At 37.5% G+C, this 27,820-nt stretch overlaps 1 protein-coding gene across 2 annotated transcripts in view; it reads left to right on the forward strand.

Annotated features, from left to right (window-relative positions):
* The first annotated feature begins 50 nt into the window (after positions 1-50).
* The window catches only part of KIF4A (kinesin family member 4A), a 129,080-nt gene continuing 101,310 nt past the window's right edge, over positions 51-27,820 (forward strand). The window contains exons 1-7 of one of the 2 annotated variants that reach the window (XM_043571000.1): positions 51-81; positions 405-545; positions 663-777; positions 4,667-4,857; positions 6,203-6,295; positions 9,696-9,862; positions 10,102-10,196. In XM_043571000.1, coding sequence (XP_043426935.1) covers positions 426-545; positions 663-777; positions 4,667-4,857; positions 6,203-6,295; positions 9,696-9,862; positions 10,102-10,196 — 781 coding nt within the window. In that variant the 5' untranslated portion in view covers positions 51-81; positions 405-425. Of the gene's footprint in view, positions 82-176; positions 546-662; positions 778-4,666; positions 4,858-6,202; positions 6,296-9,695; positions 9,863-10,101; positions 10,197-27,820 lie in introns of those variants that run through there. The other variant, XM_043571001.1, reaches the window with a different exon arrangement.

Here is a 27,820-nt window from a genome sequence, read left to right on the forward strand (position 1 = left end):
CAGGGACCGATTTGAAACTTGGCGGTTAAAGCTCCGGCTGAGATAGGGCGGTGGGAGATCGGGGAAGGGACGTTTAGTTTGGTGAGTGAAGGGGGCACACCTTAGCTCAGGATCTGCCTTTCCTGGTACCGTGGGGCTTTGGTTCTTTGTCGTCATCTCCGCCGGGGGCTTTCCTTTTCATTTCAGACTCCACTTCGCTCTCTTCAGAGTGTCGGGCTGACGGGCTGCCCTGTCTGAGGGACAGTGACTTTCCTGAGGCAGCAATCCCCCCTGGGATGGGGAGGCTGCCGCCGCTTCTGCTGAGTTCCGTAACCAATCCATCCCACCCTCCGAGGAGGACTGGAACTCCCACCCCTCCTGACCTACCAAAATTCATCAGCAAGTGTCTTCTTTTCTCCCCTCAGAGACGGTGCTGCGGTAGGATCATGAAGGAAGAGGTGAAGGGAATTCCAGTAAGAGTGGCATTGCGATGTCGCCCTCTGGTCCCCAAAGAGATTAGTGAGGGCTGCCAGATGTGCCTTTCCTTCGTACCCGGGGAGCCACAGGTGCGTAGGCGAGTCCGGGGCTGGCCTCTGAACAGCTGGGGCCAAATGGCAGTGAGGGGCGTGGTCTTGCCTTTCATTTTTTTTTTTTTCTTACTCCTTGTTCTTTGCCTTCTCTAGGTGGTGGTTGGTACTGACAAATCCTTTACCTACGATTTTGTGTTTGACCCCTCTACTGAACAGGAAGAAGTCTTCAATACAGCAGTAGCACCACTCATAAAAGGCGTATTTAAAGGTGAGGCTATGTAATTCTTCTACTCCTCGAGCGTGTATTATGTCAGGCACTGTGCCTCGGTGCTGCAAATGTAGGAACAAATGAAACATGAGCCCTGCCTTAAAAAAGCCCACAGCCTAGGAACTAACCCAGTGTCATTTGTGAAAGTCTGTACGCTTGAAAGTAGTTTGATACCGTATTTGTTGTAGGTGGTTCTGCTCATCTTTGCCTTGTATATACATTTTTTGTTTGTTTGTCCTGGAACTCCATTAGATTCTAAGTTCTTTTATGGGTGCTGAAGATGATCGGTATGCCAACCTACTTAAGGCCCAGGTACTGCAAAGCCTGTTGAGGGATTCAGAGAAAGATCATATAGCTTCCAGGCCCTGGAGGAGTTCAAAGTCCAGGAGTAGGAGTGGAAGTGGATGACTACATACATAATTTTAAATACATAAAAAATTTTAACCTTTTTGCACTTACCTTTAAGAAAAGACACTTTATTTTATTTTAATATTTATTTACATTTGAATTTTGAGGGAGAGCACAAGTCGGGGAGGGGCAGAGAGAGACACACACACACAGAATCCAAAGCAGGCTCCAGGCTCTGAGCTGTCAGCACAGAGCCTGATGTGGGGCTTGAACTCACCAACTGTGAGATCATGACCTGAGTGGAAGTCGGACGCTTAACTGAGTGAGCCACCCAGGCACTCCTAAGAAAAGACATTTTAAAAGTTAAAAATGCACAATAGACTCAATCCTGCTATAGAAGTAGCACTGTGTTCAAAGTGGTATGATAACCTAAAGGATAGCACTAATATTGCCGGGGGATTAGGGGTGAATTTCACAACACAGGAAATCTTTGAGATAGGTTTTGAATGATGAGTAGAATCCTTAGGTGAAGAAGGATATTTTCTAAAGCCCCCGAATACTCTGACCAGTTAATAATCTTTATTAAAGAAGCTAAGGCTTTAGTGTTGTTGAAGACCATAGCAGGGTTCTAAAGAAGGGAGCAATGTCTGAGAGATGTCTAATTATTGTTATTCTTTTTTTAATGTTTATTTTTGAGAGAGAGAGAGAGAGAGAGTGAGTAGGGGAGAGGCAGAGAGAGAGAGGGATGGAGGATCCGAAGTGGGCTCTGTGCTGACAGCAGCAATCCCATTATGGGGCTCAAACTCAAGAACGGTGAGATCATGACCTGAGCTAAAAGGACACTCAACCGGCCGAGCCACCCAGGCACCCCTAATGATTGTTATTTTAGTACAGAGGTTATTCAGGATTCAAAGCAGAGAGCTACGTAGAAGTAGAAGCATGGCACACCAGTCCCTTAAAGATGAAAGGCATGTTTGTACATCACCTAGTCTTACTTTGTATCCAAAGAAAAATACTTTCCAGCAATATCTCTAAGTGAACTTACACCATCTATTTAAAATTCTTTTAAATAGGGATAGGGAACTCACTAACTTGCAATAGGGGGTCCTATTGGTTGGATTTTGGACAACTCTAATTGGGTTAGATTATATTGAGATGAAATTTGCTTCCCTATAATTTCCAGTGATGTTAGTTCATCCCTCTAGGTAAATAGAAGCCTTCTTACAGGCAACAGCTATTCACATGTTTTTTTTTTCCCCACTTTTTTAAATGATGTTATGGCTCAGGACACATTGAACACTGTTTTACATTTTTTCAATATTAAATCAGGGACACCTGAGTGGCTTAGTTGGCTAAGCATTGGACTTTTGATTTCAGCTCAGGTCATGACCTTGTGGCTTGTGAGTTCAAGACCTGAGTTGGGCTCTGCACTGTTAGTGCAGAGCCTGCTTGGGATTCTCTGTCTCCCTCCCTCTCTGCCCCTCCCCTGCGCGCGCTCTCTCTCTCTCTCTGTCTCTCTCAAAATAAATTAATAAACTTAAAGTTTTTTTAAAAAACATTAAAGCAATAATCTCAAACTTATAGAAATGTTGCAAAAACAGCATAAAGAACTTTTTTTCCTCTATCATTTGAGATGAATTGTTGACCTGATGCACCCTGAATGTGTATGTATATTGGCTACAATCAAGGGCTTCCTCCTACATAACTACAATATAAAGATCAAAATCATGAAATAAGCATTGCTGTATTGTAGATGTATTGCTACCATCTAGCCCTCAGACTTCTTTCAAGTTTCACCAATTGTCCCAATAATGTCCTCTAGAGTAAAAGGATCTCATTTAAAAGCACTTATTGTATATAGTTGTACTCCCTCCGTATAGTCTGTTTCATTTTAAAGTTTTTCCAGTCTTTTTTGAAGATCACAAGCCAGTAATTTTGTAAACTGTTTATCAGTTTTGGTGTGTCTGATGTTATGATTAGATTCAGGTTGCATATCTTCAGTAGGAATATCACAGAAGTGGTGCTGTATTCTTTCCTTTGAATCTTATCAAGCAGCACATGATGACTTATTTCGTTACTGCTGATGTTCATTTTGATCATTTGATTACAGTGTTGTCTGCGAGGCTTCTTCACTATAAAGTTAAACTTTTTCCTATTTACACATTTGGAAGACAATTATATGATTCTATCTAAGTCTTCTAATTAACCATCCCTCCTTTCCTTTAGTTATTCCAGAAACAATATGGTTCCCAGGCCCTTCATCATCTGGTCATCTTCCTCAGAATGTACCTTCACGGTTTAGTAAGAGCCCTATAGTTCTACTTTTATCTTAACTTGGGAAACTATAAGAATCAAATTATAGTCTTTAGAGGCAATATAAAGTAGGTAGCGATTCTAATATGTATATGTTTGATTAACATTGCTCTCAGTTGCAAAGGCAAAGCCAATATTTTTTCACTCAGCTGAGTGACATCCTCTTCTACTCTGAATTCCCAATACCAGAGAGCCCTGAATATTTTGGAAAAAGTACTGAAACTTGGTTTCCCCAGTTACTACTATATACACATATCTGTGGTATTGTAGATGATTATGGAATGTTATGTTTTTGCTCTGTAGTTGTGCCAGTTGACACTAGCTATTTATTACAGTGGAAATCTTGATTTAACATCTTATGATCTTTCAGAATATCACGGTCTTCATTTAGACATACAAGTTCTTTTAAAAAGAAAAAAAAAGGCCAAGAACATATATCACATTAAATCATACTTAAATGATGACATGTCTATAAGAAGCCTGATAATATGGTCCAGATGGACTGAGAGTTTAAATAGGGAGTGGATGCTTTCATTGGTTATAAAAAATCTATGTTGTTGCCTTTTCAGATGAAGACTGGTAATCAAAAACATATATGTTGGAATTCCTTCTATTTATGCAACTTCTAAGACTTTCATTTAATTCCCATAATTTAGAATTGCTAGAAGTAGAATTATAAAGCTCTGAATGGCTTTTTGACAGTGACTGGGCCACCTTTATTACCTCATTCATATCTTTAAATGTTTTACTTCTTTGGGGTACTTGGGTGGCTCAGTCGGTTAAGCGTCCAACTTCGGTTCAGGTCATGATCTCATGGTTCATGAGTTCAAGCCCCACATCAGGCTCTGTGCTGACAGCTAAGAGCCTGGAGCCTGCTTCAGATTTTGTCCCCCTCTTTCTCTGCCTCTCCCCTGCTCGCTTGCTCTCACTCTGTCTCTCAAAAATAACATTTAAATAACTAGCTAAATAAATGTTTTACTTCCTAGCTTTTAAGGGCCACAAAGAGGGGCACATATTCTGGAGTTGGTATTTTTTTTCTTTGCTTATTTGGACTAATGCAAAATCATGGCACCCATCTAAGTTTTCTGTATGTCTGCTAGTCCTAAGAGACCCTTGTCTTAAGAGAGCAGTCTCAATTTTGTTGCAAATAATTGCTGAAAGAAGTTGAGTATATTGATTGGTTGAAAATATTTAAACACCACTATGTATGTGACTTCTGTTTTGCCAGGATACAATGCAACCGTCCTGGCCTATGGGCAAACTGGCTCTGGAAAAACCTATTCAATGGGAGGTGCATACACTGCAGAGCAAGAGAATGAACCAACAGTTGGGGTTATTCCTAGGGTAATACAATTTCTCTTCAAAGAAATTGATAAAAAGAGTGACATCGAATTTACTCTGAAAGTATCATACTTGGAGGTAAATGATTTATCTTTAATTATATAGAATTCAAATGTAACTTGGGTGGAAAAAAAAAATCCAAATCATGTTTTTCCCGGCATGACTCAAATTAGTAAATTGCATTTTTAGTAAATTACATTTTAATAAACTGATAGAGAAAATTTACTGGCTCAGTTGGATCTGGCTCCCACCCAGTTCTTTTCTTGTCAGAAGAGTCTGTTTAATCATTGTTAGAGGAGTTGGCATTGCCGTATAAAAAGATAATAGGAATTCTTTAATTCCAATTTGGCTTCCACTGCTGATTCCCTGTAGAGTATGCAGAAGAATATCTGATTTCCCTTTATTATTTTGAAGCCTAAGTGATAATGCTTCTAGTTTCAGGAAGAATGTTATAAAAAGTGGGTGAAGTATTGAGCTGTGTGTGTGATAATAGAATGTGTTTATTCAACAGATAGTTATTAAATACCTACTGCGTTACAGGACCTGTTCTAGCTACTTAAGATATATCAATGAACAAAACATTAAAATCCCTACCCTTGTGGTGTTTTCATTCTAGTGAATATCACTATACAAGTAGATGGGCCAGTTATATCTAACCTATGACATCAAACCTTTGTTTAAGAAATTTGTGGCTTCTGGGAAACTAGTTGGTTAGTTCCTTAGTAGTGATATCTTTAATAAGCAATAATTAAACTTACATAATTTAAGCATGCAATTATATATTGTATGTGAATACTTCATCCTGGAGTTGAATCTTAATATATATAGGAGGTGTGGAGTTGGAAGATGGGGAGTTAAACATCATTAAGATTAGCCTTTTTGGATATCTTGATTAACCCAGTTGTGGTCAAGGTAATCAAATGTAAAAATTACTTAAGAACTTCGTATGTTAAATAGTAGCAACAGCCATAATAGCAAACAAATATGGTGCTTACTATCCACTAAACACTGTTCTAAGTTCTTAGAGTTCTGGTTGTTGAAATATTGGTTGCCACTTCTCCTGTTTGCTTTTCATTTCCTCCCTCCAATAAGGACCCTTTACTTACATTTTAACAATCAGGAAGGTGATACTGTCATGCCACCATCAAAGAACTGGATTTGGGCACCCATGTAACTTTTCATTGTGTCCACTATTCCCAAGAAACTGTCTTAAGAGCAGTCTCAATTTTGTTACAACTAATATCTGAATTCATTCTTGTAAGTATCAAATGGTTACATGTAGAATTAAAGTCCTTTTCTTTATTATAAGAATAAAATGTTGTAAAATATTTTTAATACAGGAAGTCGCAAAGAATTTTAAAAGTCACCCAAGATTACCACTATTAACATCTTGTGTTTGCCACTTTATTTTTAACAATACCAGATTTACAACGAAGAAATCTTGGATCTTCTATGCCCGTCTCGTGAGAAAGCCTCTCAAATAAATATACGGGAAGATCCTAAGGAAGGCATAAAGGTGTGTTTGTCTCTCATTTAATGTTACTGAAAAATGTTGGCCACCACTAACATTTACATCTCTTTTATTTGCCACTGTGTTTTTTTTTTTTCAACGTTTATTTATTTTTGGAACAGAGAGAGACAGAGCATGAACGGGGGAGGGGCAGAGAGGGAGAGAGACACAGAATCGGAAACAGGCTCCGGGCTCTGAGCCATCAGCCCAGAGCCTGACGCGGGGCTCGAACTCACGGACCGTGAGATTGTGACCTGGCTGAAGTCAGACGCTTTAACCAACTGCGCCACCCAGGCGCCCCGCCACTGTGGTTTTAAATGACTACTGACATCTCAGTCTTTCGGGTTTTGTGTGATCTTAATTCCCTTTGTTAATCTAGAATTCCTAAATGGGAGCTCTTGTGGGGAAGGAAGTTTTATCATCTTCCTGTTACCTATTTCTCATTTTTATTTAAATTCTTTAATATATTGTGCAGTACTGGTTTCAGGAATAGAATTTTGTGATTCATCATTTACATATAGCACCCAGTGCCCTCCTTAATACCTGTCACTCATTTAGCCCAATCCCCCCATCCCACTCCCCTAATAAAATAAGATAAAAACAGGGAGGGAGGTGGGCTGATGGCTCAGAGCCTAGAGCCTGTTTCCGATTCTGTGTCTCCCTCTCTCTCTCCCCCTCCCCTGTTCATGCTCTGTCTCTCTCTGTCCCAAAAATAAATAAAACGTTGAAAAAAAATTAAAAAAAAAAAAAAACAGGGAGGGAGGCAAACCATAAGATACTCTTAAATACAGAGAACAAACTGAGGGTTATCTTCCTGTTACCTCTTGAAGGAATGTTAATATCAATCAATTAAATATTTATTATTTACAGAGTTCTAAGACCAGGCTATTTATTTAGTACAGTAACCACTAGCCACGAATGGCTATTTAAACTTAAATGAACTAAAATATAATGAAATTTAAAATTGAGTCCCTTCATCACACCAGCCACATATCAAGTGCCCACTAGCTATATGTGGCTGGTGGCTACTGTAGGACAGCACAGATAACATAACCATGGTCACAGAAAATTTGTTGGGACAGCACTGTAACAGACATTGTGCTAGGCAGTGGGATGATATTTAAAAAGGAAAAAGGGTGAATAATATAAAAAATTTAAAATCCATAAGTACCAAAGGAAGAAGAGATCACTTACATGAGAGGCTTCTGTCATATGGTTTAGATGTGGGATGAGGAGCTGAACAGAAAATTCAAGGCAAGGTTGGGAGTTTAGTATACGGGAGTGGACCAAATCCAGAAGCTAGAATCAAAAACATGCACAGCTTGGATCTAGCTCCAGCTTGAGTATTCAGGGGTGGAGAATCCAAGGCTGGAAGTAGATTAGTCTATATAACTTAGGAAAAATTGGTAAAATAGTATCTTACCCATCTCCTTTTCCTTCCTCTCTTCCCTGCATGGAAAGTTGAAGGTTTAGGATACAGGTACATGAGGAGCAGCTGTGCTTATGATTTTTTTTTTCTGGTCATTAGCCAGGTATTAAAACAAGGCTTGAAAGGTCAGACTTATTTGAAAGCCTGAAAAATTTGGAATATAGGGAGACAATTTGGATAGTGGGGATACAAAACCTGGGCAAAATGTGTGCTATTGCCAGAAAGAATATTGGTACTGAGCCAGGTTTTGGCCCATTTCCAAGATCTTTTATATGCATGACAAGACAGGAATTAAATCCCAAGCATTATTTGAGGTAAAATTCTCAAAGAAGTGTGAGTATCTGACTTAAATTAGAGTGGGTAAGAACAAGTTTGTAAACACTCTTCAAATGGGATGGATGGAATATAAGTAGAGAATAGAAGTAAGGGTATTCTTGTAGCAAGGAGTAGCTTAAGCAGGAAAACAGGAAATATACTCTTGGGGATAATAAGACTACACCGGTCTGTCTGGATTAGAGAATTTGAGTTGAGAATTAATAGATGTGTTAGGACCAGATTATGAAGCCAGGCTAAAGCATCATGTGTTCCATCCCTGTGAACAGTTTATAAATGAGATTGCTATGGCCACTTTTACCAAGATTTTGTCTTATGTGTGTATCTATCCAGCTATGTTAGCTCCTGAAGTTTAAGAATGTCTTAAAAATCTCCTTGGGAGCACCTGGGTGGCTCGGTAGGGCAGCAGACTCTTGATTTCGGCTCAGGTCATGATCTTGTGGTTTGCTGTCAGTGCGGAGCCTGCTTGGGATTCTCTCTCTCCCTCTCTCTCTGCCCCTATACCACTCATGTATGCGCATGTGCTCTCTCTTTCTCTCTCTCTCTCAAAATAAATACATACACTTCAAAGAAAAATCTCCTTGGATCCTCATTATTTAGCGCAGAACTTAGTAATTTGGTGACATTTTAGGAAGCAGGATTTTAGGGAGACTGAACAGAAGTAGACTGAAAAGGAGACATACTAGGAAGACAGATGAGGAAGGCCAGTTGGAGAAACTTTGCCTTATTCTTCACGCATGAAGTAAGATTCGCCTGGACTAGGCAAGTAGATGTGGAAAGGAAAAGGAAGTGATGGATGCAAAAGAAAAATGACTAGGAGCTGGTGATAGATGAGACAGGGAGAAATGGGAGGCAAAGAATTGAAGGTGAATCTGAGGTTTTGAGAACAGAGATACTGATAGAAGTGGAGAGGTAGTGGAGAGAATCAGTGTTGGTGGAAGGAAGATGAGTTTGGTTTATAATTCACTGTTTTCAAAGTGTAAGAGGCAGGCAATTTGAAATGAAAGACTAGAAATTAGGGCCACAGATGTAGATTTGGGAGCCATGGAGTAATAAAATAATAGCATATTTGGGCTAGAAGGAACATTATAATCATCTAGGGCAATCTTCAGAGACTCCAAGAGATTTTAACTTGTACAAATTCTCTTGGGTGGATATGTACCAAGCCTAGGACTCTGTTTTCCTGCTATTTCCCCTAGTGAAAATGAAGTATAAAACAGGTCAGAGGTATACGAAGGATCATAGGGTCACATGGAGAAAGTAGTAAAGAGAAATACCATAACTATTTGTGTTGCCCTTCTTGGGGCCAAAGCTTACCTTCACTTGGGGGTTCTCCAGAAGGCACCTATTCATTGCTTTATCCTAAAATCTGGAGATCTCTTCTAGCTCCAGTATTGTCTGGTACCCTTGTTTTGGAAGTCCCTAGGGGAGATTAGAGACCTTGGTTTGCAGTGATCACAGAGTTGCTAGTCAAACAGTCCTCATTACCACAACTGTTCTATTTATTGAGGTTCTATTGGAACATAAAAGCATTATTTTTTTAAACTACCAATCCCTATATCTCTGATGAAGTATTTAAAGTAGAATCTAAAATAAGTAAATAAAGTTGAATCTTAAGGAAATTTTTTTCTTTCTCTGAATTAGATTGTGGGACTCACCGAGAAGACTGTTTTAGTTGCTCTGGATACCGTTTCCTGTTTGGAACAGGGTAACAACTGTAGGACTGTGGCCTCCACAGCTATGAACTCCCAGTCATCCCGATCTCATGCCATCTTTACAATCTCCATCGAACAAAGAAAGAAAAGCGACAAGTAAGTTACAGTTACAGCTTCAAGAGTCAACATTTTTAACTTAGTTCAACTGAAGTTGAGTATTAAGTTGCTTCTTTGGCTGATTGACAATTCCTCGGAGATCAGTACTCTGAGTCCTGGTAACCAGTGGAGCCATTTGAGCTGACTTGGAAGAACATGAGAGCCAGCAGGTCAGCTTTGACACTCAGCTGCCTTCAAGCTCATGTACTGTTCTCATTGGTGTCCTCTTGTCATCACAGGAATAGCAGTTTTCGCTCCAAGTTGCATCTTGTAGACCTTGCCGGATCAGAAAGACAGAAGAAAACCAAGGCTGAAGGGGACCGTCTAAAAGAGGGTGAGAGAAATTAAGGCCACAGTTGTAGATGAAAATTTGCAGTACTCTTACTGTGTTGTTGCTGCCTTGACTGAAGTATTTCAGGTCGTATTCTAAAGGTAGCTGCAATTCAAGTTTGAGGCTGATTTCAGAAATAGTGAAACATTGTTTCTTTCCCTTACACTCATTTTCTAATGTAGGGATGAGATTTGGATCTGGCCCTGGGTTTGATTTCATCTGGTCCAGGCAAGTTTTAGTTTTTGTTCTGTTTTACCCCCCAGCTACTTATGATTAAAATCAGTATCCTGATTCTGTCATCTGAAGCATTCACTGTCCTTATCAGACACTGTCACTTATAAACCTCATCAGCATGGTTTCCAGATATTCATTTAAGTTGTTGGATATACACAATGAAGCTCCTAAGGCTGAAAGAACCCCGTGGTGTATGCTATAAGACACATTTGTCTAGCATGATAGTGGCCTGGTAATCTGCATGCTTTGGGAATGATCTTTCAAATGATTATTCTAGGTAACAAAAATTAATCTAGTTAACAAAAATTAACAACCAGCTCCTATTTCTCAATGTTGTACCTAAGGATCTCATAAAAGATTTTGCCAAATGCCTTGCCACAGTTCAGGTATACTATGTCTGCCATATTTCTCATAGCTACCAGTTCAGTAACAGTACAAAAAAGAAATAGGGGCACCCAGATGGCTCAGTCAGTTGAGCATCTGACTCTTGGTTTCGGCTCAGGTCATGATCTCAGGGTTGTGATATTGAGCCCTTTGTTGGACTCTACACTTAGCTTGGGATTCTCTCTCTTTTCCTCTGTCCCTCTCCCCACACTCACACGTGCTCTCTAAAAAATTTCAAAAAAAAAAAGAAATAAGGATTAGCCTAAATTGACTTCGTGAATTCAAGCTGGCTTCTAGCGTTTATTCTTCCATTCGTAGGTTCTTGCAAGCCATCCCTGTAATATTCTGTCCCATAATAATCTAGAAGACTTACATCAAACTTACTGGTCTGTAATTTATAGAATTAACTTATACCTCTTTTTTTTTTTTTTGAAAATTGAAATTGCATCTGTCCAGTCTTCTGGAATGTCTTTCTCTGTGCTTCCTCAAAGATCATTGACATAGCTTCAGCATTCTTATTTGAAATTACTCTCATTTTTCTTGGTAATAATTCCTCTGGCCCAAGATATTTGAACTCCTGTTAAAGTAGTTCAGTTCTCACTTACTACCCCTTTACTCATATTGGGCTTCAGTTCCCTCTGGGGAACTGAGAATGCAGAAGCAAAAATAGTAATTGAGGAATTTTACCTCTGTCATACATCATTATTATACTGCTGGCACAGGGCAGAGACCTATTTCTTCCTCATTCAGCTTTTTGTTCTGAATGTATTTGAAAGTGCCCTTTTTGTTCTGTGTTTGCACTGTGAGATTTAGCCTTCTTAATACTATTTTTAAAGGTTCTTCTGCCTCTGTCTTTTTTTAGGTTTACAGTTCTGAGTTTTTTTTAACAGCTTTATTGAGATCTAATTCACATACCATAAAAATCACTCATGTAAACTGTACATTTCGGTGGATTTTAGTATATTCACAGAGTTGTGCAACCATCACCACAATCTAATTTTAGAACATTATTATCAACCTCAAAAAGAGACTCCATACCAATTAGCAGTCACTCCCCATTCCCACCCCCTTCTCTAGCCCTAGGCAACCATAACCTGTATTTCGTATAAATATAGTCATAGAATATGTGGTCTTTTGGGAGTGGCTTGCTTCACTTAACATAAGATTTTTAAGGATCATCCATACTTCATTCACTTTTATTGCAGAATCATATTCTGGTGTATGGATATACAACATTTTGTTTGTATCAGTTGCATCCAATTTGGCTATTTTGAATATTGCTCTCTGAGCATCTGTGTATAAGTTTTTGTGTAGACAAATGGGTTTTTTTGGTTTTTTTGTTTTTGTTTTTTAAAATTTTTTAGAGAGAGAGTGAGAGAGCACGAGTGGGGGAGAGCGGGAGAGGAGGAGAGAAAGGGAGAATCCCAAGCAGGTTCCATGCCAGCATGGAGCCCAACATGGGACTTGATCCCATGACCCTGGGATCATGACCCAAGCCAAAATCAAGAGTCAGACATCCAACTGACCAAACTACCCAGGCGCCCCAGTGTAGACAAATGTTTTAATTTCCGTTTAGGTATATACCAAAGTGTGTAACAGCTGGGTCGTATGGTAACTTTTAAAATTTATTTTTTTTAATTAAAATGTAATTAATATACCATAAAATTCACCCCTTTAAACTGTACAATTCAGTAATTTTTATATATTCACAAAGTTGTGTAACCATCACCACAGTAAGTTTTAGAACATTTTCATCACCCCAAAAAGAAAACCCACACGCATTAGCAGTCATTTCCTATTTTTTCCCAACCTCCCCCCACTCCCACCCTGCCTGTTTATGATCAATCTTCTTTCTGTCTCTACAGATTTGCCTATTCAGGACATTTCATACACATATGATCATACAATATATGGTCTTTGTGACTGGCTTCTTTCAATTAACAATGTTTTCAAGGCTCATCCATGTTGTGTAACATGTATCACTACTTCATTGCTTTTTATTGCCGAACAATATTCTACTACATGAGTATATTAATACTATTATTAATTATTAATACATATTCATATATATATTTATCCACTGATGGACATTTGGGTTGTTTCCACTTTTGTTTTTTATGAATAATGCTGGGATGAGCATTGATGTACAAGTTCTCAAGTGGGTGTATGTTTTCATTTCTCTTGGGTCTATACCTAAGAGTGGAATTGCTGGATCATGTGATAACTCTGTGTTTAACTTTTTTGAAGAACTGCCAGACTGTTTTTCACAGGAACTATACCACTTTAACTTTCTTAGGATTGTTATTTTTAGAAATCTAATTCTAGTTCTAAAAATAGGATTCTAATTCTTTCATATTCTTACTTTTATTATTTTTTTGTTTTTTATTTTATTTATACTTCTCCCCCCATTCTTTTTAATTTTTTATTTTTGAGAGAGAGAGGATGCAAGTGATCAAGGAACAGAGAGGGAGAGAGACAGAATCCCAGGAGGGGAAGAGAGAGGGAGAGAGAGAGAAGCGGGGCTCACCAGACATGGGGCTCGAGCTCACCAACTGTGAGATCATGACCTCAGCTGAAGTTGGATGCTTAAACGACTAAGCCACCCAGGAGCCCCTATTATTTCTTTAATTGTAGCCATCCTAGTGCGTGTGAAGTGATAACTCATTGTGGTTTTGGTTTGCATTTCCTCAATGGCTAATGATGTTGAGCATTGTTTCATGTGCTTATCAGCAATTTATATATCTTTTTAGAACAATGTTCTTTCAGATTCTTAGCCCATTTTTTAATTGGGTTATTTATCTCTTTATGGTTGAGTTATATGTGTTCTTTATACTAAGCCCTTATCAGTTTATGAATGCTCTGGATACTAACCCCTTATCAGATACATGCTTTGCAAATGTTTTCTCCCATTCTCTGGGTTATGTTTTCACTTACTGATGGTATCCTTTGAAGCACACAGTTTAAAAAAACTTGATGACATCCATTCATCTACTTTTTCTCTTGTTGTGTGTTTGGTGTCATATCTTTAAAAAAATGCCTAATCCAAGGTCACAAAGATTTATGCTTGTTTTTTTCTAGGAGTTTTATGGTTTTAGATGCTGTATTTAAGTCTTTGATCCATTTTGAGTTAATTTTTGTATATGGTGTGAAGTGGCAGTCCAAACTTCAGTCTTTTTGCATGTAGATATTCAAGTATCCCTGCATCATTTGTTGAAAAGACTATTCTTTCCCATGGAACTGTCTTGGCATCATTGTCAAGAACAACTGGCATCTCAATTCTATTCCATTGATCTGTATGTCTATCCTTATGCCAGTACTATACTATCTTGATTACTGTAACTTTGTAGTAAGTTTTGAAATCAGGAAGTGTGAGTGCTTCAACTTTGTTCTTTTTCAAGATTGTTTTGGCTATTCTGGGTCCCTTGCATTTCCATATGAATGTTAGGATCAGCTTGTCATTTTCTGAAAAGAAGGCAGCTGGGATTTTCATAGGGATTGTGTTGAATCTGTAGATCAATTTAGGAAGTATTGCCATCTTAATATTAAGTCTTTCAATTCACAAACCTCAAATGGCTTTCCATTCATTTAGATCTTCTTAAATATCCTTTAATACTTTTTTTAACTTTCAGAGTATAAGTTTTACACTTATTAAACTTATTCCTAAATATTTTGTTCTTTTCAATGCTGTTGTAAATGGAATTTCATTTTCAAATTGTTTATTGAGCTTTGTATAGTGATCTTGTATCTGCAACCTTGCTGAATTTGTTAGTTCTAATAGGTCTTTAATGGATTCTTTAGGATTTCTATATACAAGTTCATGTCATCTGTGAACAGAGATAATTTTACTTCTTCCTTGCTGGTCTGGATGCCTTTATTTCCTTTTCTTGCCTCATTGTCCTGGCTAGAACCTCTAGGACAATGTTGGATAGAAGTGGTGAGAATGGATATTGTTGTCTTGTTCCTGATTTTAGGGGAAAAGCACTCAGTCTTTTACTACTAAGTATGAGGTTAGCTGTGGGTTTTTCTTTTCTCTTTATAATTTTTTTAATGTTTATTTATTTTTGAGAGAGAGAGAGAGAGCGAGCACATGCGCGAGCAGGGGAGAGGCAGAGAGAGAGAGGGAGACACAGAATCGGAAACAGGCTCCATGTTCTGAGCTGTCAGCACAGAGCCTGGAGTAGGGCTTGAACCCATGAGCCACAAGATCATAACCTGAGCTGAAGTCGGACGCTTAACTGACTGAGCCACCCAGGCACCCCAGCTGTGGGTTTTTCATAGATGCCCCTACCTGGATGAGGAATTTCTGTCTATATCTAGTTTGTTGAGTGTTTTTATCATGAGTTTGTCAAATGATTTTTCATCATCTATTGGCATGATCATATTATTTTGTTCATTATTCTGTTGTTATGGTTTATTGCATTAAATGATTTTTGGATGTTAAACCAATCTTGTTTTCCTAGAATAAACCTAACTTGTTGCTTTAGTATATTTAGTGACTTTCTTGGACTAATTCTGTAATTCCCAGTAGTATACAGTCACAGAAGGTTAGTGGTTAGTCAATGATTGGTCTCAGATTTCCTTAAATGCCTTGAACTATAACTTTTCCAGCATTTGCCTAGGGCTCTGTATTAGATGTTGGGGCTTGTCCCTAACACTCAGACTTGTTACAACTCTATCTTAGTCACTTCTTGAACTGGGCCTCAAAGTCAGCCAGGGGTACAAGATAAGGTCTTTTTAGGTATTTCCTGCCATTTTTAGGTCTTTCCTGAGCATGCACATAGCTTTCTAGATCTCCAGAAATATATCCTAGCTTTTTAAAGCCCCCTGTGGACACTTCATTCCCCAGATCTTCCTTTTAAGTTTTCAAGCAGGCTCTTATTTAAAACTGTGGCTATTAAGTTTGGTGTGTATTGTCACCAGATATTTTTCTGTACATAAGTGTGCATATACATGTAGTAATATATTTGTTATATGCCTTTACAGGTTTTAGTATTTTTAAGTTAATTTTGTTTGAATTACACAAGTAATGTATGGATAAATTCCTAGTATAAAAACACAAGCAACGCAGATGAAGAGAAAAGCCCCCCTTGATCTACCTCCCAATCCTAATCTAGGAATAACTACTTTCACCTGCCTGGTTTTTTAATTGGTGTTTCCCTGTTGTTTTTAAAGACAAATGCTATCATAGTGCATATATTATTTTTCAACTTCCTTTTGTCTCTTAATAAGATATCTTTGAAATCTCTTTGTATCACTATATAAATCTGCCTCATTTTTAGAACTGCTATATAGAATTCTACAGTGTTCAAAGTCTACCATGTTTATTTAACTATTCCTGTTTTGAATGACATTTAGGTTGTCCAGTTTCTAGCTATTGCTAGAAACTGAGGTATCGACTGAAAAAATTGAACATTTTTTTCATGTTATTGGCCATTTCTCTTTCCATTTCTGTGAATTGCCTGTTCATACCCTTTGATTACTTTTCTTCTTTCAGGTTATATTTCTCTTGTTGACTTTAGAAGTTGTTTATATATTCCAGATATTAATGACTTGTTGCATGTATATTACATATATTTTTCTCGGTCTCATTTTTTAACTTTGTAATCTTTTCATTCATGTTTTCCCAATTTTGTTTTCCTAATTTTTTCTTGAGGTAAAATTTATATACAATAAAATGCACATATTTTAAATGTTCAGTTTGTTGAGTTTTGATAGTTGTGTATGCACTTGTGTAACTATCATTCCCTTGTACCCTTTCCCAGTCAACCCACCCTACCCATTTTCCACCTTAAGCAACCACTTTCTTTCTGACTTCTGTCACCATAGATTAATTTTGCATGTTCTTAGACTTCATATTAATGGAATCATATCATTTTTATTTGCCTGGCTGCTTTTATTTACCATAATGTGGTTAGTTGTGGGTTTTTTTGGAGATTCGTCCATGTTCTTGCTTTGATTAATGATGTGTTCCTCTGTGTTGCTGAGTAGTATTCCATTATATAATTATACCACTATTTGTCTTTCCATTCTCCTTTAGATGGAAATTTGGGTCATTCCCAGTTGTTAGCTATTATGAATAAGGCTGCCTTGAGCATTCATGTGCAGGTCTTTTTGTTAATATATGTTTTCATTTCTCTTGGGTAAATACCTAGGAATGGAAGAGGTAGATGTATGCTTAACGGTATAAGAAAATGCCTAATGGTTCTCTAACATAGTTTGTACCATTTCTAACAGTTTGTATCATTTCAGCAACGTATGAGAGTTCCAGTTCATCACAGTCTTAGAAACATTAGCGTGAGTGTCAACTGGCATCTCATCATGGTTCTAATTTGCATTTCAAAGATGACAATGTTGAGCCTCTTTTCATGTACTTACTGTCTATTTATGTATCTTTTGAAGTGTCCTTCAAGTCTTTTACCCATTTTAACAAATTGAGTTATTCATCGTTTTATTGATGATTTGTGAGAGTTCTTTATATATTTTGGATTCAAATGTCAGATAGTGTATATTACAAATATTCTTTTATAATCTGTGGCTTGTCTGTCTTTTTAATGATATCTTTGAGCAGAAATTTTAATTTTTGTGAAGTGCGGTTTCTCATTTCTTTTCATTAATGCTTAGAAAAGCTCTAAAAGCTTTTAGCACAAAAACTTGTGTCCTGTCCATGAAATCTTTGCCTGCCCAGAGTCATGAAGATAATCTCCCATGTTTTCTACTTGAAGCTTTATAGTTTTAACTTTTACATTAGTTTTGTAATCTATCTTTAATTAGTTTTTGGTTATAAAGTGAGATAGGGGTTGATCATTCCCCTGACCCCACATGGATATCTGGTTGTTCTAGCATCATTTATTAAAAAGAAGTCCCTTTACCCACTGATTTGACTTGGTATCTTGATATGTTGGGTTGAAGATATGTGTGTAGGTGTATTTCTGGACTCCATTCTGCCCTATTAGTATATCTGTTTATTCTTAAGTCCTTTAATAGATATAGTTTATAGTGTATTTTAATCCCTGGGAGGGCAAGTTTCTCCTTACTGTTATTTTATCAGAACCAGTTTGATTATGTTCTCTTCCAGATGAGTTTTAGAATCAGGCTGCCAAGTTCTATGAAAAATTCACAAATTTCATAAATTCTGAATTCAATTTATAGATTAACTTGAGGAGAATTGTGCCTACTCCTCCAGCAGCATGATCTCTGCATTTTTATTCAAGTCTTCTTTTATGTCTTTCAGTGAGCTTTTATAGTTTTCTTAATATAATTCTTACACCACCTACCTTGGTAGGCATATTCTGGAGTATTATAGTTTGTGTTGCTATTTTGAATATCCCTTCTTCTATTTTATTTTTTAATCCTGTCTAGGAAAAGTATTAATTTTCAAATTTTGATTCTGTATCTTACCACATTGCTGAATTGCTTTCTTAGTTTCTCATTATTTGGCAGTTGCGTTTCTTGGGTTCCTGGGTAGGTATTCATATTATTTTCAAGTAGACACTTTGGCCTCTTCCTAACGTACTTTATTTCTTATTTCAGTACAAAATTGAATAGTACTAGTGATAGTAGCCATTCTAATTTTTTTATTTTTTTTACTCTAGCTGGGATATTGCCAGTGTTTCACCTTTAATTATCAGTACAGCTCTGGCAGCTATCCTTTGTCAAGTTAAGGAAGTGACTTTTCGTTCCTAGTTTGCTAAGAATTACATATTTTTAAAATAAGAAATGAGTATTGAGTTTATCATTGGGAATTAATGATCATGTAGTTTTTCTTCTTTTAACCTATTGTTAGAATGAATTGTAAAAATAACTTTTCTATCAGTGAATCGTCCCCAATTGAACATGATAAGTTATTCTTCCTGTACATTGCTGGGTTTCATGTACTAATTTTCAATTTAGGGCATTTACATATATGTTCCTATGAGAGAGTAGCCTGTAACTTTTTTTTATATGTGTGCTCCTTTTGTCCAGTTTTGGTTTGAAGGTTTTGCCAACTGTATAAAATTAGTTGGGAAACTTTTGATTTTTTTTCTGTGGTCTGGTACAGTTTAAATAACATGGGAATTATCTTTGAAGTTTTCTTGAATAATTAGATTTTCTCTATCTGGAGCCAATGTTGATCATTTATATTTTCTTAGAAAACTATTCACTTCGTCTAGATTGTCAAATTTATTGGCATAATTTTGCATATGGATTTACTTTATAGTTTTAATCTCTATATCTGTAATTATGTCTCTCCTTTTAGTTCATTTGTTTATGTATTTTCTCTTTTTTTCTATCACATTTGACAAATTTGTTAATTAACTGTCCTTTTTCTGTTTTTTTTTTTTGCTCTCTATTAATGACTTCTTCCTCAGTTGTTTTATTTTGTTTGTTATATTTTTTGTATTGCTCCCTGAGTTGAAAGCTTAGTTCTTTTTTTTTCTTTTTTTTTAAGCTTTTAGAGAAGTCAGCATGGTATAATGAATACCCCATGTACCTGTCCTACAGTTCCAACAATGGCTAATTTATGACCAGTCTTGTTTCACCTGTATCCTGACTACTTTCTCCCACTGATATTATTTTGAAGCAAATCCCAGATATATTTTTTTATTAATTTCAGTTTGTATCTGAAAAAATAAGAACTTTTAAGAATATAATCACCTAAAAATTAATAATAATTCCTTAATATCATTAAATATCTTGTCAGTGTTCAAATTTCCAATAGTCTCATTAATTCTGTTTATTTGGGGCCACCTGGGTGGCTCAGTTGGTTAAGCATCCAACTCTGGCTCAGGTCGTGATCTCACAGTTTGTGGGTTCAAGCCCTGCGTGGGGCTCTGTGCAGACATGCTCAATGTCTGGAGCCTGCTTCCGATTCTATGTCTTCCTCTCTCTCTGCCCTCCCCTGCTCGCGCTCTGTCTCTGTCTCTCTCGAAAATAAAATAAAACATTAAAAAAAATTCTGTTTATTTGGATCAAGATCTAAGCAAAGTCCACACATTGATCTTACTTGATAGGTTTTTTAAGTTTCTTTTAATCTGTGAGTATCACCTCCATCTCTCCTTACCCCTCAATTTCCTGTAATATTTATTGAAGAAATCGGGTTGTCTTACAGAATTTCTCATAGTCTGAATTCTGCTGATTGCATCCCATGTAGTTTTAATATGTTTCTCTTTCCTTTATATTTCCTACGAATTGGTAGCTAGATCTAGAGCCTAAGTGACATTCAGGATAGATTTTTTTCTTTTTTTCCTTTTATGTATACCATTTGATTATCTCTCTTTTGGTAGCATAGTTCACTTGTTTTCAATTGTTCTCTAAAAAGATACATTTAAAACTATACATTTTCCTCTAAGTACCACTTGGATATGGTCTTATAATTTTGAGAAATAGTCCTCTATTAATTTCTAAGTTAGATGACCATACTGCCTTTTTCATTTTTCCTTTAACCTAAGAATTATGTAGAAGGTGTTTCTATGTACCCTATTATTGCTTATTTCTGATACATTGCATTATGACCAATAAATGTGTATGACTTCTGGTTTTTGAAATTTGGCCTGATTCTTGTTTGGTCTTTCTTGATATTCCATGTGTATTTGAAAAAAGTGTGTTTTCTGTTGGGTATGTAGTTCTATATGTGCCTATTAGATAAACTCTCTAATTATATTATTCAGATCCTTCATGTTCTTTCTTGTTATTTGCTTAATAAGTTATTTTGTCACAATATAACCAAGGATTTGTCAGTTTCTCCTTGTATTTCTTTATACATTAGATATATGTATATATATGCATTTTATGCATTATATATATGTATACACACACATTTTTTGCAGCTATTTTTTTAATTGAAGTGTAGTTGACATACAATGTTATATTAGTTTCAGGTGTACAACTTAGTGATTCGATGATCCTATACATTACTCAGTGCCCATAAGTATAGTCACCATCTGTCACTATACAATGTTATTACAATTATATACATATATATTTTTTTAATGTTTATTTTTGAGAGACAGAGTACGAGTGGGGAAGAGGCGGAGAGAGCAGGAGACACAGAATCCGAAGCAGGCTCCAGCACGGAGCCCGATGCAGGGTTTGAACTCAATAACCGCAAGATCATGACCTGAGCCAAAGTCAGACACTTAACCGACTGAGCCACCCAGGTGCCCACCCCCCACCCCGATGTTTTCTTTTAACAGAGGGTTTTATCCTACATATATCTTATGTTTGTGTTTGGTTATTCCTGCTGTGTCGCTGGTTGCTAGCCCAGGGGTCTGCTCCTACTCTGGTACCACAACCAATTACCATGGACTATTGTCCCAAAGCTTTTTTGCTGAATCCCCTACCTTCAAGTCTGCACTACCCCTAGAGTTGGTGCCACCTTTCACAGCAGTTCTCTCCTGTATGTATTTTTTTCTTCTGCTAGTCTTATACATCTGCTTTCAATCTCTCAAGAATTTTGCAGTCTTGAGCCCACCAGTGATAGACTCACAGGTGGTTAGTGGCTTCTCACTTGGCAGCATCTTCAAAGACTTTTAGGGGTTCTCAAAGGAATTTCACTCAACTGCATTAGAGTTTTGCATACACATTCTGGGTTACCCATTTTAGCTTCAAAGCTTCACTTTCCTCATTTGTAAAATAGGATTCGAATATATACATACCCCCACAGGGATGTGAGGATTAAGTGAACTCATATATATAAAACATGCAGTGTGATTCCTGGTATATAGTAGCTTCTTAATAATCATCAATTCCATCTCCTGTGTTTTACTTGCTCTGGATGGTGGTTAATAAGGAGTATAGGGGCCCTACTGATATTTATAGACAAGCCCAGCTGAACTAAGGACCCTAGAAGCTTGCTAGGGTGCTTGTCAACATTTGAGGTAGATTTTGAGGGTGGAAGAAGCTTTAGGGTGTGACTTGTCCTAGCAGAATTAAGTTTTCTTTAGTTAATAAAATATCATTCCCAAAGCCAAGCTCCCCACTATTAGAGGGAATAATTTTCTACCTATTGAGAGCAAAGAAAGTTGCTAGCCACTCTTGGATATTTTCTGAGGGTAGATACGGCCCATCAGAATTTTGTTGCATATTGCATTATTGGGGGTGGAGGAAGGCAATGTACTCAATAGATTTGATTTATGAGGCAAAGAAGTTTATGATAAAATCATGGCCTCAGGTCAAGTGGGAGATGCCATTAGCTGAAGGGAAATTAGCAAGAAAAGAAGACATAGGTAGAGAGCAGACTACAAAGAGAAAGATAATAAATTTGATTTTGGACATGTCAGATTTGAAATGCATATTAGAAAAATCCAGGAGGAAATGGGAAATTCAGAACTAGAGCTTAGAAGCAACATCTGGGGGTGGGGGTGGGGGTGGGGCCTGGCTGGCTCAATCAGAAGAGGATGCGACTTTTGATCTCAGGGTGGTAAATTTGATCCCCAGGTCATAAGTTTGATCCCCACACTGGGTGTAGAGATTGCTTAAGTAAATAAAACATTTAAAAAAAAGAAGCAAGATCTGAGCTGGAGATAAATAGTTGAAATTCATGGGTAAAGTTGCCCAGGGAGAGTTGTGTAGAGAAAGACTAGATAACAAGAGAGCCAACACTAAATATTAGTGAGGAGCACTAATATTTAAGAGAAGTAAAAAAAAAAAAAAGAGTCAGGAGTAAATGAGCCACTTAAAGCAGTTGAAGAGATGCAGGAGAAGTAGTAGCTTAAAAGCCAAGGTAAGAGTTTCTAGAAAAGAGATATTGTCACCTGTGTCAGATGTTTCAGAGTGGTTACATAAGATGAGGACTGAGAAGAGACAGATGGATTTGTCCATTGAGGTTTTTGGTGATCTTTGCCAGAGTGGTGTCATTGAGTGGTATGGAATTAGGGCAGGTTGTATCTGACGGGTGTGGTGGGGATGGGGAGTGCATTTAACTACCGTTCTAAATGTGGTGTTTATCTTATCCATTCATTTCCTTATTCTAAGATCCCTTAACAATACATAGTGATAATGTATTTGTTCTTTTGTCCCTGGTGTTTTGTTTTTTTGTTTTCACTCACTGTTATGTCTGTGAGATTCATTCATCCTGATACATAGAGCTCTGTTCTAAGTTTTTTAAACTAGAGTCTTGGGTTTTATTACTGTAAAATCATATCAGTTAAAAGAAAATGATTGCTTTGCCAATATTTATTCCTAAGACTCTCTTATTTTTTGTTTATTAGCAAGAAGAAGGATGTTGAAGGATACACCCTGGGCTTGTACAGTTGCTTTCTTCAGGAGGATCTAGTTTCTGATTTAAATTAGAATGGTTTTGGTATTTTAATATTTGGAATGATAATTGCTACTGGTTTTGGTAAATAGTATTTAATTCTTTTAGTTCAAGAAAGTCTTTTTTATGCTGTACTTAATCACCTAAAGAGATCTTTTTTTAATGTTTTTTTATTTCTTATTTTTGAGAGAGAGAGACAGAGTGCAAGCAGGGGAGGGACAGAGAGAGAGGGAGACACAGAATCCAAAATGGGCTCCAGGCTCTGAGCTGTAAGCACAGAGCCTGATGCGGGGCTCGAACTCATGAACTGTGAGATCAGACCTGAGCTGAAGTCGGATGCTGACTGAGCCACCCAGGTGCCCCTAGAGAGGTCTTTTTTAAGCTCAAGTGTCTGTTTCTTTCAGCAACCCTGTTTTGTTAAAGGCCTGTTCTGCTTGTCCTTTCTTTGGCTTTGGAGTCCCCTTATGTGGATTGTTATTTTCCTTTGTCTGCTCATTGGGACTCAAGTGTCTTAGGTCCCAGCAGCTGTGTGACTGGAAAGGGCACAGTGGTTTCTGCCCATAAGCCAGCACTGTAGCAGTGGGCATGTTGTCATGTCAGTAAGCTGCTCACACCACTGCGAGGTATCAGGAAGAAGTCTCTCTGTACTCTTGTTCCCTGGTGCTGTCCTTGTCTCAAGGTGGAAAGCACCCAGCCTAACTCTTCAGTTTCTTTTCAGCATTTTCACATCCAGAGAAACCTGGTATACTCCCATAGACAATATCAACTGTCCCCTAGGAGTTCATAGAGTCCTGAAGGCCGACCCTTCACCAAAAGCCCTGTTCCCATCCTTGTACTTTGGCTCTACTACATCAGACCCTAAGCCCTTGGCTCAGAGTTCTCATCTCTTCCACAGATGAAAATCTCTGCATCACCCCTTACTATCAGGTCTCAGGCCCATCCTGTGACCTCATTCTCTTGGCTGACTACAGTACCTACTTGGCTCAAGAACAGAGTGGATGGATCAGACTTGGGAATAGAGGGGATCCTGGGATATCTTTAACCTACCATCTGCCCAAAATCCATCTAAATTTCTTAAATATACTACTAAATTCCCATGAAGAAATGAGATCATTAAGTTTTCTCAAGTTTTTTAACTTCTTTAAGTATTATTACCAATTTGATAAGTGAAAATGGTATCTCATTTTCATTTCTATAGTTATTAGTGAAGTCAAGCATACTTTTATATTTATAGGCCATTTATATTCTGGTTTAAATCACCCATTCAAAGTGTTTCTCTCCCTTTAATCAGTGTGGGTGCTGTACATTTCTTGTGAAGTTTTTCTCTATAAAACATATTCAGATCCCTGCCAGATAGGTTATAAATAAATTACAGATGGATTGCATAGATCATTCAATTGAAGTATAATATACATACAGAAAAGTGCCCACATCTTAATTATACAGCTTGATGCATAAGTGGTGATCAAAAAACAATATTATAAGCATACCACTTATGCCCACTTCCAGTCTCTATCTTCTCTACAGAGTAACCCTTTGTGCCTGACTTATTTCATTCAATGTAAGGTTGCCAGAGAAAATATAGGATAACTAGTTAAATTTGAATTTCAGATAAACGATGAATCATTTTTCATGGAACATACTTATATTACAAATGATTCATCGTTTATCTGAAATTCAAATTTAACTGGTTGTTCTGTATTTTTTTTCTTTTGCTAAATCTAGTAATCCTGACTCAACATTGTGCTTTTGAGATTAATCCATATTATTGCATGTAGTTGTACTTCATTCATTTTCATCACTATACATATTTCATTGGTGAATATGCCACAGTTTATTTATCCTTTCTACTGCTGGATGAGCATTTGGGTAATCTCCAGTTTGGGGCTGTTATGAATAGTGCTGCTATGAATATTCTTGTATATATATTTTGGTGAACATATGTACCCAAACTCCTTCAATCCTGAATCCTCCTGTAACTTCTACCCTATCTCCTTCCCTTTAGAGCCAAGTCCTCAAAAAAGTTAACACTGCTTAGCAACACATGTGATTCACTCTTAGTTACATTTTTTGATGAGATATAACACATAAAGAAAATTGCATATATAATGTATATAGTTTAATAATTATTAAGTGAACAATCATGTAACTATCACATAGGATGAAAAAACCAAACATTTCCAGTGCCTGTGTATACCCCTCTCAGGTCATGACCTCCTCCCTTCCCTCTAGAGGTCACCACTCCAGGGGTGCCTGGATGGCTTAGTCAGTTGGGCATCCGACTTAGGCTCAGGTCATGATCTCACTGTTCCCGAGCTCGAGCCCCGTGTTGGGCTCTGTGCTAACAGCTCAGAGCCTGGAGCCTGTTTCGAATTCTGTGTCTCCCTCTCTGTCTCTGCCCGTCCCCTGCTCATGCTCTGTCTGTCTGTCTCTCCTTCTCTCTCTCTTCTCAAAAATAAATAAACATTAAAAAAAATGTAGAGGTCATCACTCCTGACTTTTATGATGGTGATTCCCTTGCTTTCCTTGATGGTAGTGCCACCTGTGTATAAATCTCTTAAGTAGCATAGTTTAGATTTGTCTATTTTTTAACTTTATATAACTGGAATCATACTGTATGTAATCTTTTGTGTCTTACATCTTCCATTCAACATTGTGAGTGAGAGATTCATCTGTGTTGCATATAGCTGTGGTTCCTTTATTTCCATTTTGGTAGAGAACCCCATTGTTTGACTGTACCACTATTTATTCTTTCTACTGTTGATGGATAGTAAATTTGTTCCCAGTTTGGGGGTATTATTAACAACACCCTTATGAACATTCTTGTTTATATACCTTGATGCAGATGTATAAGAATTTTCTGGGGGCGCCTGGGTGGCGCAGTTGGTTAAGCGTCCGACTTCAGCCAGGTCACGATCTCGTGGTCCGGGAGTTCGAGCCCCGCGTCGGGCTCTGGGCTGATGGCTCAGAGCCTGGAGCCTGTTTCCGATTCTGTGTCTCCCTCTCTCTCTGCCCCTCCCCCGTTCATGCTCTGTCTCTCTCTGTCCCAAAAATAAATAAACGTTGAAAAAAAAAATTTTTTTAATAAAAAATAAAAAAAAAAGAATTTTCTGGGGTATATACTGAGAAAGAGAATTATTGGATCATAGGGTACATACTCAACTGTCTTCCAAAGTGTTTCAGTGTATGAACGTCCCTGTATTTCCACATTCCCCAACACTGGTCAGAGTTTTAAAATTTTTGCCCATCTAGTGAGTGTGGAGTGAGAAATCTCATGTGGTTTATTTATTTTTTATTTTTTTTAATGTTTATTTTTGAGAGAGAGGGAGAGACAGAGAGTGAACAGGGGAGGAGCAGAGAGATAGGGAGGCAGAATCAGAAGCAGGCCCCAAGCTCTGAGCTGTCAGCACAGAGCCCTACGTGGGGCTCAGACCCACAGACTGCAAGATCATGACCTGAGCCGAAGTCGGACACTCAACCAACTGAGCCACCCAGGCACTCTGCATGTGGTTTTAATGTTCATTACCTCAATGATTAAAAGGATTAACCACCTTTTTCTTTAAATGTTTATTTATTTATTTTTGCGAGGGAGACAGAGAGAGGGAAGGGCATAGGAAAAGAGAGAATCCCGAGCAGGCTCTGCGCCATCAGCATGGAGCCTGATGCAGGGCTTGAACTCACAAACTGAGAGATCATGACCTGAGCCAAAATCAAGATTCAGACGATTAACTGACTGGGCCACCCACCTACCCCAGATAACCTTTTTCTATATTTTTTGGCCACATATATTTTCTTTTCTATAAAATACCTGTTGTCTTTCTCGTTTTTCTATTGTGTCTGTCTTATTACTGATTTTAAAAAGTAGTTTTTTATATGCTGTAGATTCTAGCCACTGTTTAGTTATATTTATTGCAAACCTCCCCACTCTCACATGTTTTGCAAATGTCTTCTCCCTCTTCTCTAGCTTGTCTTTTCACTCTCTTATGATCCTTTTATTTTGTGTCTTGTTTAAGAAATCCTTCAGTAGTGCACAGTCTTGAAAATATTCTTTTACATTCTTTAATAAAAGCTTCACAGTTTTGCCTTTCACATTTAAGTCTTTAATATACCTAGAACTGTTTCCTGTACATGGTATGGTGTGAGGATCCAATTTTGTTTTTCCACATAAATACCCATTTTTCCTAGCACCATTTATTAAAAAGTCCGTCCTTTCCCCACTGCTGAGCAGTGTGACTTCTGTCATATACTAAGGCCCAAATATGTCTTGGTCTGTTTCGGGGCAGTCTATTTCATTAAGTCTAATTAAATCTTCCAAATCTATGTCCATAGTATATCTCCCCATTTACTTAGGACTTCTTTAATATTGGGCAATAGTTTTCCCTGTAGATGTCTTATACATCTGTTGTTATTTTTTTAACATTTAATTTTTTTAATGTTTATTTTTGAAAGAGAGACAGAGCATGATTGGGGGAAGGACAGAGAGGGAGACACAGAATCCTAAGCAGGCTCCAGGCTCCGAACTGTCAGCACAGAGCCTGACGTGTGGTTCAAACTCACAGACCACAAGATCATGACCTGAGTTGAAGGTGGTCGCCTAACCAACTGAAGCCACCTAGGCGCCCCATGTATCTGTTGTTCTATTTATAGGTAATTTATATTTTGACAGTATTAGAAGATATTTTTTTAAGTTTTTTATTTTAATTCAATTTAGTTAACATTAGTTCAAGTTGTACAATATAGCAATTTAACAATTCCATACATCACCCACTGCTTA

The sequence above is a fragment of the Prionailurus bengalensis genome, chromosome X, assembly GCF_016509475.1.
Source record: "Prionailurus bengalensis isolate Pbe53 chromosome X, Fcat_Pben_1.1_paternal_pri, whole genome shotgun sequence".
In the NCBI taxonomy this organism is placed as follows: domain Eukaryota; kingdom Metazoa; phylum Chordata; class Mammalia; order Carnivora; family Felidae; genus Prionailurus; species Prionailurus bengalensis.